General features: G+C 41.3%; 1 protein-coding gene across 1 annotated transcript in view; it reads left to right on the top strand.

Moving 5' to 3' along the window:
- The window catches only part of LOC138756104 (complement C1q tumor necrosis factor-related protein 3-like), a 45,358-nt gene extending 35,055 nt beyond the window's left edge, over positions 1-10,303 (top strand). Inside the window, exons 5-6 of the mRNA XM_069922758.1 lie at positions 6,658-6,757; positions 10,144-10,303. Of these exons, the coding sequence (XP_069778859.1) occupies positions 6,658-6,757; positions 10,144-10,303 (260 nt within the window). The remainder of the gene's footprint in view (positions 1-6,657; positions 6,758-10,143) is intronic.
- Positions 10,304-14,698: the final 4,395 nt, after the last annotated feature.

Genomic DNA, 14,698 nt, shown 5'->3' with positions numbered 1-14,698 from the left:
CCCCAAGCAATAATGTTAACCCTATCCTTTGATGCCTTATGCCCAGTGCACTTTTTTCCTCTTTTGAAATTTAGATTCTTTCAGGCATTTTTTTCCAAAATAAGCCAGTCTGCTCTGGCAAATAACCTTCCTCCTCCATAATTTTTTTCAGCATTTTAGGGAAGTCACTCACATCACTTACATCGCTGTTTCACCTTATACTTTAATATTATGTACATTTGCCTTCACTTTCAAATGATTGAACCAACCCTTCATTGCAACAAATTACTCACAACCACCTTCAATTGCTGCAAATGCAGCTTTTAAATCGTTGAAAAGTTTTTTCTTGCATTAAAGTAAGGCTAACAGGCATATTACGCTGATTTTCATCATCTAACCAAATTATCAATAGGTTTTCCATTATAATACTGTGTTGCTTAGTAATAATTGTAGCTTTCATCAGGACAGGGCCTTTCGCATGCTCCATTATTATCCTTCAAAATTGTTCCAATTGTTGACTGATAGTACGCTAACGTTTTTCAATGAGCATTTCACCTCGTTCCAATCGCTTTTGTTATTTCAACTTTTTTTTCAATCGTGATTGTTTTCCTTTTCTTTGAAGCATCACCAGGACTTGCATCGGATTTATGCTTTGGAGGCATGGTTACAAGGGTAAATAAGAGACAAACTTAAGCTAAATACAAAGCTACACAATCAACACAGTGTTAACAGCAATGTGATCTGACTTAAAATGGCGCATTTTAAGTTTTCCTTCCTCGAGCCAACGAGCTGCTGAAGCCACACGTAGTCTGTTCATAAGTTCAAGTTGCCCATTAGTCGGATGTTCTTAATCCAGGGACTTACTGTATTTGATATTTTTACCCTGAGAAGAAGATTCTGACTGGATACCCTATCAATGCCTCACAAAATTTTATAAACTTCTATCAGGTCACCTGTCAACCTTGAATGTTTCAAAGAAAACAAGCCAAGTTTGTCCATTTCTTCCCATATCCCATAGCTCAGACCCTCTATCCTGGTAAAATACCTACATCCTTTCAAAAGCTTCCATATCCTTCCTTTAATAGCATGACAAAAATTACACACAATACTCCAAGAAAGAACTAAAGATAGCCAAGGCCAGTGTGTATTTCTGATCATGAATTTTCCATACTATCACTGTGTGGGAAACTTATATGAATTCTCCAGTGGTCAAACTCACTAGGGTCTGTCAATCCTCACAAGGGCCATCCCAGTGTTGTACCAACTTTCTCTGGACTGATGCTTCACAAGGATCAAAATTCAGATATTACTAGGCCTCATTTCATGTACCTTAATAGAATAGTATTTCATACATACCATGGGTTTTATCACTTCCTCTCAAGCTGATATTCTATTGGATTCTCAAATCAATGGATTCAATAATTGAGCAAAATTATTGTATCATAGAAAATACAGAGTCATGAGAATTAATCACTGTGGGGCCCAAACACCAGTGGGTTAATATCTGTATTCCTGTTACCCAACAAGAATAAATCTCTGTGAAACTGTGGCCTGGGGTGAGAAAATGTGATGACACCTACTCCAGGGAGAGTCAGTGTGATTGGACCCACAACCAGGGAGGGTCAGTGTGATGGGACTCACATCCAGGGAGAGTCAGTGGAATGGGACCCACACCCAGGGAGAGTCAATGTGATGGGACCCACACCCAGGGAGGGTCAGTGTGATGGGACCCACACCCAGGGAGAGTCAGTGAAATGGGACCCATACCCAACGAGGGTGAGTACAATAGGACACACAGCCAGGGAAGATGAGTGGAATGGGACCAACACCCATTGAAGGTGAGTGTGATGGGACCCACTGATTCTATTTTGGCTAAGGGTGCTGGATGGATGTAATGTACATAGATTCTACCAAGGTGTTTGAGAAGGTTTCCCATGGTAGGCTCATGCAGAAAGTCATGATGCATGGATTCATGGAAACTTGGCTCCATGGATTTGGGATCGGCTTGCATACAGACGACTGAGGGTGATCATGGAAGGAATGTATTCTGACTGGAAGGACTAGTGGTGTTACACAGGGATTTGTTTTGGGACTCCTGCTCTTTATAATTTCTACAAATGTCTTGGACAAAGAAGTGGAGGAGTGGGTCAGTAATTTTATAGATGGCACAAAGGTGAAGGTGTGGCGTGGATAGAAAATTGTTCTAAAGTACCACAATTAAGAAAGTTGGAGAGGATGCAGTTTGCAGAGAAAGTGGCAGATGAGGGTCAGCCCAGAAAAGTGTGCAGTTATGCAATTTATTTATCTATCAGGGGATTAAGTTCAAGAGTCGAAAGATAAAGTGGCAGCTCTATAAAATTCTGGTTGGATCATAGAGAGTCTATGATCAATGCTAGATATCACATTACAGGAAGGATGTTGAAGCTTTAGACTGGGTCCAAATGGTAAATGTAAGAAAGTTTTTTTTTGTACTGAAGTTGAGTGAAACAAGAACTGAAGACATGGGTTAAGGGCGAAAGGTGAAATGTTTAAGGAGAACATTAGGGGAAACTTGATCAAGCAGAGGATGGTGAGAATATGAAATGAGCTGCCAGTAAAAGTAATAGATATGAGTTTAATTTCAACATTTAAGATAAATGGACTGGAGTGATATGGAGGGTTATGGTCCGGTTGCAAGTAGATGGGACTTGCTGGTATAATAGTTCATCATGGACTCGATAGGTCACTGTGCTGTGGTGTTCTATGTTTCTCTGGTTCTAGGTTCATGGAGGTCAGCACAACATTGTGGGCCTCAGACCCAGTACTGTTCCATGTTCTGTATACTATTGATTACATGCCAACATGCTGCTCAAGAGATCTTGGGAGGAATATTATCACAAATACATTATTGTAACAGTAGAAGTTAAAAAATTTGGATGCCAGAAATGTGGACCACTTGAGAATCCATACTTTTCGAAACCTCTCAAAACTTTTTTTAAATTTAGGGGGCTTTTGTGTGCGCCTGCGCATGCATAAATGCCACAAATGCACAGCGGCAGTTTTCTGTTTGTTTAAAGCTGCTCAATTTGATAAATGAAGCAAGCTGTATTTGTTAAAGAATAAATTATCAAAATGTACCTGTTCATCTCTTCTTTATTCCTCCTTAAATTTGAATTTTTAAAGTACTACCTGAGAATCTGGAAAATCCAAAGTTCCACGCCAACCCAATCCCTGAGCTGTCTGGGTTTTCAGACTTGGACTGTATTATTCATTGTTGTGAATAAAATAAAAGCAATTTCAAACTTATGAAAGAAAAAACAACTTCCATAAAATTGGATAGGTCCATGGATGGGAGGGTTATGGAGGGCTATGGTCTGCATGCAGGTTGATGGGACTCAGCTTGCCATGGACTAGATGAACTGAAGGCACTGCTTCTGTGCTGTAGTGTTCTGTGTTTCGATGGTTTACATTCTTAAAAGTGGGGGATGGCTAAAAAGTTTTGCGTCCTGTGGCAACTTGCTGAAGGATTAACAGATTAATTTTTTTATGGATAATTGAAAGGAATTTCACATTTGGTTAATTTACCTTGATAACTGGTCACTTTTAATTTGAGGCATTTTCAACATTATGAAAGTCATGTTACATTACGGTGACAAGAGGTGGTTGCAGCTGCAGCAGGTCTCCATTCCAGGACACATGTAACTAACAAGATTCATGGAACGCAGTGAGTCTAGATCTGCAACTTGGGTCACCAAATGATGAGCGGGTCACTGAGATTAGTCACAAGATTTGCAGTTCGAGGGCCACGGAGTAAGGTTTACTGAAGAGACCGAGCTGTGGGGTGACGTGGCGATGTGGCCTCGGCTATCCAGTGGTGCATGCTTTGATCATCATGGAAATGGTGGAAGGTGGCAGAGACAGAGGTGATGTCCAATATGACTGGAACAGTGGAGCAGTGTTAGCCCCAAGAAATCCCAAAGGATGCATTGGTCATGGTCGATGTTGACCTGAGGCTTGAGACCTCAAGGCATTCAGATCGTCTGAGGTTGGGGGGGAGTTGGGCTTTGAGGCAAACTGTTGCTCTGGTGCCTTGAGAAACTGTGATTTAGTTGGTAGTTTCCCTTTTGAAGCTTGCAGACTTTAACATCTAAGTCCTGCCGATTCCGGTAAACTAGCCCTAAGATGGCTGCGGTTGGAGTTTTTGATATATCCAAATGGAATTGCAACCAGGCTTATTTGTGTTCACTGCTCGTTCTTTGAAGTCTGGTGTTTGTAGCACTGTTATTCATTTGAAATTGGGAAGTTGTTCATTGCTGTGAACGGGAGGAACAGGTTAGGGTTTAAATAATTGATGTTCTAAGTTGGATCGTCTATGCAAAAAGATGGCTGTGCTGGTGTATTTTGGCTGCCCATCATCATTTAGGTAATAACCAATTTATTCCTAATTGTATGTTCAGCGCTTTGGATCAACATGCGTTGTGTTAAATGCGCTATATAAATAAACTACAACTACATTACAAAAAGTGATCAACCATTATGGGAAAGGAGTCTACAGATGCTTTGTGTTAAAAGGAATAGTTGAAATCAGATTCATAGTCACAGAAAGACAAACAAAAAGTCTGCAGATGCTGGGGATCAAGTACCAAACAATAGTACTACGGAAAGTAATAGGCAATCAATGTTTCAGGCCTGATCCATTCCTCATTTTGTCCTTAAAATGTACTATTTTTTTTGTTATACTGAATGTTTTATCAATTTTGTATAATTGTCCATATAATTTCATTGAATTATATTATTTATATAAGTTCTGTATTAAAAATTAATAAAAAAAATTTAAAAGAAAAAAGTACTATTTAACCTTAATCTTCAAAAAGGGCCATTTGTGATGCCTTTAATAAACACTTCATGGCTTTTGCTGCCCAGTACATGTGGTAGGGTTGATGTTAACACTGTACTTGCACCATGATTAATGCAGATCAAGGGTTGAAGATGCTTGGTTGTTTATGCTTTCTGTGAGTCTGTTGGGTCTGCAGACTGAAGGATAAAGGTGGCGTGCCAGGATGGAAAATGTCACTTCCAGGATCTAATGGCAGATCAGTACAATTCAGATGGGAATGTTTAAAGATTGGATTTGAATGCACAGTTGCTCCTGTCTGAATTTACAGCAGGAATTATTCATAAAGGCTCATTCCAAAATTTAAAATAACCACTAACTTGCTCACAAAATGGGGATCATCAACATGAAACAATGCAAAAGTTTTTTTTATCTTCATGAAGAGAAAATTTGAGATTATATAAAAGCATTGGGCTTCAGACTGATCCTGACATCTGTGCAACTACTCCATAAGACCATAAGATAGAGGAGCAGAAATAGGCTATTCAGCTCATCGAGTCTACCCCACCATTCATTCATGAGCTGATCCATATTCCCATTCAGCCCCACTGCCCAGCCTTCCCTCATAACCTTTGATGCCCTGGCTAATCAAGAACCTATTAATCTCTGCTGAAAACACACTCAATGAACTGGCCTCCACAAAAGCCTATGGCAACAAACTCCACAGATTCACTACCCTCTGGCTGAAGAAATTCTTATGCATCTCTGTTCCAAGCGGGAAGCCTTTAATCATAAAGTTGTGCTTTCTTGGTCTAGTCTTTCCCAGTATGGGAAACATCTACTCTGTCTACGCCTTTCAACATTCAAAATGTGTCAATGAGATCCCCCCTCATTCTTGTAAATTCCATTAAATTCAAGGCAACAGCTGTCAAATGATCCTCATATGATAATCCTTTCATTTCCGCAATCATCCTGGTGAACCTCCATTGCATCCTCTCCAATGTCATCACATCCTTATTTAAATGAGGAGCCCAAAATTGCTCACAATACTCCAAGTGAGGTCCCACTAGTACCTTATACAGCCTCAACATTACACCCCTATTCTTATATTCTATTCCTCTTAAAATGAATGCCAGCATTGCATTTGCCTTCTTCATCACCGCTTCAACCTGCAAGTTGACTTACAAGCTATCCACCTGCATTGAATTCGTCCATCATTTTTGAATGAAGATCTACCGGGACCAATGCCTGAAGAGGGGGCGCAAAATCAGTGAACCGGTGCGGACTCGAAAGGCCAACATGGCCTCTTTCCGCTCCCTAAATGGTTATATGGTTATATCCTTCACAAGGACTCCTAGGTCCCTTTTCAATTTTCTCTCCATTGAAAAATTAGTCTGTTCATTTATTTTTTCTACACAAATGCATGACAGCACAGTTTCTGGCATTATATTTCAATTGGCACTTCTCTGCCCATTCTTCTAAGCCCTTCTGCAGTCTCTGTGATTCTTCTACCCCACGTGCTCTTCCACCTACTTTCGTATCGTCAGCAAACTTGGCCCTAATCACTAATATACAACATAAAAAGAAGCAGTCCCAACACTGACACTCATCTCCTCAGATATGTGACTGAAAATGATAATTCAGAAGGTACTGGGTCTCGAATCAAATCTGTGTGCTATTACATCACTTTGCATTACTGTTTAGTTGAGGACCTGACACAGATATACATCGCCAGAATTAGGAAAGGTAATCAATTAAGATTTGGAATTGCTCCATTTATGAACAAGGAATTGTGAAAATTACAACTAAATAAAATGTATTATACTGTAAATGGAAAATATCTTTAAAAAATCTTTTTTTTTTAGGAGTTTATTTCTTTATTTTCAACATGATGAAGCATGAAGATGTCGAAGAGACAACTGTCTACCTGATGCACAATGGAAATGCCATCATTACCATGTATAGGTACGAGACATCAACTTACAGTTCCAATGATTTTAAATATTTATTTAATATCACAGCGCACCACAATAGACTACTCCCAGGAAAGTGATTGCTCCCTTCCTATTTATGACTTCCACCCACACCGACTCAGTGGACACTCCTTCTACAGTGTCCTCCCTTTCTACAACCGTGATACTGTGATAGAACAGATTCTATCACCAATGTGTATATGTACATATGTACAGATGGTAGTGTAGGGTGACTGTGATTGGCTGAGAGTGTAGCCACATCTACTGGCAGGTCTTAAAGGATTGCTCCTAGCCAGACCAGGTAATTCTAGACTGGTCGACCTACTTGTGATATGCTCCAGTCTTTTAGTTTTAATAAAAGCCTTGGTTTGGATCAACAAGTCTTTGGTTCTTTCAATGCGGATTACAGATACTATCTCTGACCAGTAATGCTATACCTCCCTCCCTTCCCTTACCTCCTATCATATTCCTTTAAAACACCTAAACCCTGGAACTTGCATCAACCAATCCTGCCCTTTCTCCAGCCAAGTCTCTGTAACGGCCACAACATCGTAGTTCTACATAATGATCCATGCTCTAAGTTCATTCCTTTTATTCCTAATACCCCCTTGTGTTGAAATGGACACATTTCAAACCCTCTAACTGGCTAGATTTATGTTTTTCCCCTTGCCTATGTGGAACACCTGGAGGCGCAGGACAAGAGGGCAAAGTCAGCATGGTTTCCTAATGGAAAAACGTGCCTGATGAACCTACTGCAGTTTTTCAAGGAAACCACAAGCAGGCTAGACAAAGGAGATGTAGTGGATGTTGTAAATTTATATTTTTTAATGGCCTTTGACAAGGTGATACATATGAAGCTGATTCGCAAGATGAGGGCCCATGGAATTACAGGAAAGATAGTAACACATTGGCTGATTGGCAGGAAACAGAGAGTGGGAAGTATTCAGTTTGGCTACCAGTTACTAGTGATGTTCTGCAGAGGTCAGTGTGGGGGCACTTATTTTTACATTGTTATGTTAATGATTTGGATTGCGGAATAAATGGTTTTGTAGCTAAGTTTGCAGATGATAACAGTTTAGGCGGAGAGGCCGCAGAGAGACTTAAATAGATGAAGAGAATAGGTGACAAAGTGGCAAATGAAATATAATGTTGGAAAGGGCATGGTTATGCATTTTGGAGGAAAGAATAAAAAGGCAGACAATTATTTGAATGAAAAGAACATTCAAAATTTAGACATGCAAAAGGAGTCTGTAGCAGTGCTGATTTTCTTCAGCTTACAAACAAATAAAGAATACACTCACTCATTTCGTTCAGTACACCATGAAGTCAACTTTCTTTATTATTTACTAAACACAACATTGCCTTCTTCGACTCCCCAAACACCATCCAGTCAAACTCCTCTGACCTTCTCATTGGCTCACCGCCACATGGGTGATTCTGAGGCTCTCACTCTCCTCCTCCTGCGTCTCAGATCATCACCCATATACTGATGCCTAACACACCCGTGCACGTGCACTATAACCCCAACAAGTCGCTTCACTATCGGTGGCAGCTGGCACCGCTCCCAACGAAGGTAAGTACACATCCGCGATAAGACCCAGTGCAGCATACCAGGAAGCAGCCATTCCCAATCCTTTTATGGCTATGGCCCCCCCTTTAGGATACTACTCAAAATTTATGGCCCCCTTTTCTGTGAAGCGGTCAAGTTTTAGTTTCTTCTGTACTTCTCTCCTACTGACTACATAAAAATCATAAAAATATTTATGTTATGAGGTGAAAAGAATACAAGGCTTTTATTTAAATGTGCAGTGGCCCCAGGGGAAGGGGGCATAGGGCCTCTGTTGAGAATGAAGTTAACCTCCATTTTGAGTCATTGGTGAAGAAGGTGAATGCAATGCTGGCATTCATATCTAGAGGAATAGCATTTAAGGGCAGGGATGTGATGTTAAGCCTTTATAAGGCATTGGTGAGGCCTCACAGAATTTTGGGCTCCTTATTTAAGAAAGAATATGCTGACTTTGGAGAGTGTTCTGAAAAAAAAATCACAAGAATGATTCCTGGAATGGGGGGATTAGCATATGAGGAATGTTTGACAGCTCTTAATCTGTATTTTTTTTTAAATTTTGACATACAGCACAGTAAAAGGGCCATTTCAGCCCACAAGTCCATGCCACCCAATTTTTATACCCTACACCCTGATATGTTTTGAACAGTGGAAGGAAACCAGAGACCTCATGGGGAGAACTTACAAACTCCTTACAGAAAGCACGGGATTTGAACCCAGTCCCAATCACCGCCGCTGTAAAGGCGTTGCGCGAACCACTATGTCAACCATGCCACTATATTCCTTGGAATTCAGAAAAATGAGGGGGACTTCATAGAAGCTTTTTGAATGTTGAAAGGCTTGGACAGAGTAGATGTGGCAAAGTTTCCCATGGTAGGGGAGTTTGGGACATAACTTCAGGACTGAAGGGCACCCATTTAAAATAGAGATGCAGAGGAATTTTTTCTTTAGCCAGAGAGTGGTGAACTCCTGGAATTTGCTGGCATGTTCATCTGTGGAGGCCAACCCATTGTGTGTATTTAAGGCAGAGATTGCTAGGTATCTGAACAGTAGGCATATCAATATTTATGGGGAGAAGGCAGAGGAGTAGGGCTGAGTAGGAGAATGGATCAGCTCATCATGAAATGGCGGAGTGGACTCGATCATCCAAATGGCCAACTTCTGCTCCTATATCTTATGCATGCAGCTTTGCAAATAAAATATTTAGTCTTGTGACCAAATTTGGATCATCTTTTGACATTGAGGAAAGCTTGTGGCCAAAATCAAAAATATACATTTCTTGAATGGTCAATTCTGCATCAGTGTAACTGGTCCATCTTACCAACAGGGCTTAATATCCAACCTACAAAACAAGCAGAGTGAGTTTGAATATTCTGTGACACTCTTGAATTTATGATCTGCTTCCATCAAACTTAATGGAATTGAAACATTTAAGTTTAGTCCTAAGAGAACAAAGGTTTCAGCTGCCTGAAGAAATATAATAAGTAACACTCTTCTGCAGTCAGAAGAAATATAAATAATAATTCTTGAAGAATTCCCAGCAATTCTTGGTTCAATTATTCCTTTTTGCAATATAAGAGGAAAATAATTTGTACCCTCATTCAATCTTCTTTTTTTTTAACCTGAACTCACACCACCTTTGGCATGGAACGGAATTTCCTAATTTGGTGTAATCCATTTGTACCTTCACATTTCAAGGTTAATCGATTGAATTTTTTGGGGGTTCAGGATTATTTGAATTGTTTTGACATTATAACACAGTAAGGTTGACAAGGTGGCATTTTTAAGTAAAACAATTATTTTTCATCTTTCAGTTCAGAATCCAAGGGCAAACATGATACTGCAGGAAATAGTGGAGTCCTTAAGCTCGATACAGGAGATGAAGTGTGGCTGAGAATGGGGAACGGAGCCCTGCATGGAGACCACCAAAGATACTGCACATTTTCTGGTTTCCTCCTCTTTGAGAGCATCTAAAATATTGATTATTGATGTTGTTCCTTAGTAATGTATTCAGAATATAATAAAGAATTCTGATCCTGTTGCTTTGCTGTTTCCCAGAGGGGTAAAGAGTCACTTTGTTTCTTCCTTTCGTGATTGCAGTATTTTTAATATTTTTGTTCAAACCCTGTCATAACCTAAGGGTTGTGATTTTACAAAATTAATTTCTGGCCTCTATATTTTATGCTGGTAATGATTTCCTTTTGCATTTCAACTCAACATTTTTCCATTTGGAGCGGACAAGAAGCAATCTAAAAGAAAATGTACAGTCAAGGCATACTTGAAGGTAGCATTACTTGTATATTTTAAGCTCTTTTTATACAGAGATCCCGCAATTCTGCCATAAAGAAGACTCATCATTAAGCTGGCTTTGCTTGCATACACAGAACCAAACAACTCCAGCATAATGCTGAGTTAGTGTGTCATTTTACACAGCAAACCAGCATTCCGGGAGCAAAAGAGGTGGAACGTGTAACACAACAGCATCATCATGTAATGTGACAGATAAAATACCATATTTGACTGCATGTTAGACCCACTTTTTTTTCCCAAAAAATTGCTCAAAAATATCCTCCAGTTCTTATCTGTGAAGTTGAAATAAGAGTGATAACAGTGTGTAGCTCCAACAGTGATCATGGTTGCTGCCTGGCTCACTAGCATCACTGCCATCTATCATTGGGGGCTGTTGGGGGTGGGGGGAGCGGGGTGTTGGGATCAGTATGGGGCTTGGTGACACGCTGTTGGGAGCTTCTCCTGGTGCCCCGCTGTTGGTCCTTGCACTGGACCCACCACCCTGTTCCTCCCGGGAGAGAGCAGGCAGGGGATCAACAGTGAGTAGCTGGGAGAAAGTGGGACAGTGGGCTGCAGGGAAAGAGCTGGGCCACCGGGAGAGAACAGGCAGCAAGACCAGCGTAGGGCTGATAGCGGCAGTTTGTTTTTAATATTTTCTACTATAGCTAAGCTGCTTTGGTTTTCTCTTGTAAATTACAGCAGTATTATTAAAAAAAATTTGTCCTGTTGTCGTAGTTGCATGTTTTATCTCAGTTTTCAATGTTTACCCGTAAATACACTAAAAAAAATTCTTAATGCTCCTCACTGAAATGGAGGGGAGTCTTATATGCCTGTGGGTCTTATATGCCGTCAAATACAGTGCACATATACATCCTTTCCCATCTTGGTCCCAGCTTGCCCTTTTTACAGAGACATCAATTTGACACTGTGACTACCTCTGCTGCCAGCTTAAAGGCAGGACTATAATGACTCCCGCATTCCGTGTTCGTTCGTTTTACACAGAAGGCATGGCGCAATAAAGGTGCAATATTCCCACTTTGAAGTGGCTGTGTAAAAGGGACTATAGATAACAGCTCAGTCTGAGATCTGGCTGCCATTTGCAACAATTTATACATTAACAAATGGGAAATATTCTCGTGTAAAGAAGTGCATTCTGCCTTCTGATCCCATTCTCCTTTCAAGGCCAATTAAGATATTGAGGTAGCATATTATTACAAACTTGCATACGAGTATCTTTATTCTTAAAAACATACAAGAGAATCATTGTTTTAAACATGATTAGAAGTTGGATTGGTCCAAAAATATTACTGAGCTATATCAAAATAATGGAATATTTCCTTTCTAAAAATAATCCTGAATTAACAATGACAGGTTATTAAAATGTGATATTGATAAAACATACTCTATGTAGAAATTTTGAATAAGGTTAAAACACAAAAGTGCTGGAGAAACTCAGCAGATCATGCAGCTACTTGATGTAAAGCTCAGGCACGATGACCAGTAGAGTTACTCCAGCACTTTTGTGTATTCAATGACAATCAAGTGTATAGAGACTTTCTTGTTTAACCCAAGTATGGTCATATTAGTTTGGTCCATTCAGCTGCTTCATGATTTGGCTAGAGAATTGATTAATTCAGGGGCAATGTAAAAGAGCAAATGAAATTTAATTATGAAGTGTCAGTACATATTCTACTGTATTTTTTGTGATAGGAATTGTACAGTGCTGGCAAATAAATCAATAACACAATGATGTAAGAAAAAGGAGCAGGAATAGACCACTTGGACTGTCAAACCTACTCCGCATTTTAATAAAATCATGGGAAGTTCCACTTACCCTTGTGGTAAACCACTATTGGCATATTTAACTGTCTGGACAGGCCGATTGGCCAACTGTACCTTATACCTGTGGCCCCTTTCAAAGATTCCAGAATAATGGTGACTGTACCACAGCACCCTCCCCAGTTCACGACAGTTGACCATCATGGACGTGACTTCAGTCTTTCTGTAATTGATCATGCATCATTACGTAATACTGATAGAAGACTGAAGTTATTGGAAATTGAAGGCTTTTATTAAGGAGAGGTGGACAGCATCCCTTGTGTTGCTGGCTCTAATGACTTGGACTCGAACTGAGGGGAGGGTTGTGGCATGACAGCCTTTATGGGAGATAAAGGGGAGGAGTCACAAGCCAGCCAATGAGAACAGGGTCAACCAGAAAAGGTCATATCATTTACATACAATAGTGTTTTCACCGCACATAACTTCCAGTCTTTTGGAGTCATTGATGATGCATCAATTTTATTTGCAATAAATTTTGATAATGGAGTAGATCCTGAAGCCGGAGAAGTTAGAAATAAACCTTCAATTGCCTGAAGCCTCCACCAACATTGAACTCTGTCTGTGTTGCTTTGAACCATTCCTGCAGGCATCATCTGCCATTGTCCGATCAGAGAATGACAAGCTGCAGGTACTACATTCCCAGATCAGGCCTTTGGTGTACTCAATGATCAGGGATGCTGCATCATAACCAGAGGCGATGGACATTCCGAAGGGCTGGTACCTGAAGAAGGTAAATGAAGTCTATGCAAGATGCCTCCTGGCCACTCAAAAACAGCAACCAAGGGAATCAAGCTCTGAACACCTTTAGGCCCTATGAATTCTCAGATGGGCCTGAAACTGCCAGGTCATGATGGCCACGGAGAATACAGAGGACCTAATTAAAGACACCTATGTCACAGGCATCAGGTCCAACTACATCCATCAGAGACTGTTGGAGCAAGGTGAGCTCAATTTGCAGAGGGCGGTTGAACTGGCAGGCACACTGGAGGAGTCCCTCCAGAATATGGAAGCCTACTTGGTTCACAACATGGTTGCCTTGTGGTTGCCCCAGGTGCCACCATCTTTGGACGTGCTGCCACTGCCATGCACGGCCAGCGATCGATCACAGTCTCTGTACTTCGTGAGCACCTAACACCGCCACATCCCGCCAATGACCTGACCATAGCTCTATGAACACCCAAAATGTACTTCTGTGGCCTGAGCAAGCACACAAGGAAATTCTGCCTGGCAAAGGACACAGTCTTCTCCAACTGTAGGAAGAAAGGGTCAATTCAACCCAGCAGTGCCACATGAGGAATGTGGGGGCTGCCATCTTTGAGACCCAGCAGCATCACATGCGAGCTGTGGGGGCCACCATCTTGAATGCCACTGTCTTTGAGACCCAGCAGTGTCATGTGCGAGCTATGGAGGCCATTCTCTTGGATGCTGCCATCTTGCAACCAAAAACTCAAACTCTTCATCGCAACTACAGGCAGAGACTAGCCTCAATCACGCTGGATCAAGATAGTCCTCACCAGCCCGCCAGATCGATGATGGACATGCAAGTAAATGGACACGTGATGAGCTGTCTGTTCAATAGTGGGTGCACGGAGAGCTTCATTCACCCAGACACGGTGTAGCGCTACTCCCTTGTGGTTAAGCCAGTGGGTGACAAAGTCTCCTTGGCCTCAAGTCCCATACAGCTGATGTCTGTGGCTACTGCATAGTGACGTTGACCATTCAGGGCACAGAGTACAAAGACTAAACTCCTGGTGATATCACAGCTATGTGCTGCCATGCTACTGGCACTGGAATTCCAATGCCACCTTAGGAGAGAGACGATGGAGTACAATGGGCCCTCCCCCATCTATAACCAGCAGTTCTTGAATCACCCTCTGTGCTCCACCAGCAAAACACCCCCCCCCCCAGCTTCTTCCCCCACCTTTCCCAGTAAGATGACACATGGCACACAACGTGCAGACTCTCAACTCTCAAGATCACCCCTCCACTGCTATTTGCTATCCTCACCCCCGACTGTAAACCATTGCCACCAAAAGTAGGCAGTAGAGTGCCAGGAACAAGGCCTTCACTACGTCAGAGGTACAACGGCTAGTCAATGAGGGGAATCAATGAAGCCAGCATCGGCACTTGGAGAGCCCAAGTGATGGTGATGAAAAATGGGGAGAAAAACAGAATGGTCATTGACTACAGTCAGACCATTAACAGATATACTCAGCTGGATGTGTTCCCTCTTCCCCGCAT

Source organism: Narcine bancroftii, chromosome 3 (genome assembly GCF_036971445.1).
Source record: "Narcine bancroftii isolate sNarBan1 chromosome 3, sNarBan1.hap1, whole genome shotgun sequence".
Classification (NCBI taxonomy): domain Eukaryota; kingdom Metazoa; phylum Chordata; class Chondrichthyes; order Torpediniformes; family Narcinidae; genus Narcine; species Narcine bancroftii.
Note: the sequence above shows the minus strand (reverse complement) of the source record. Positions and strands in the feature narration are given on the sequence as shown.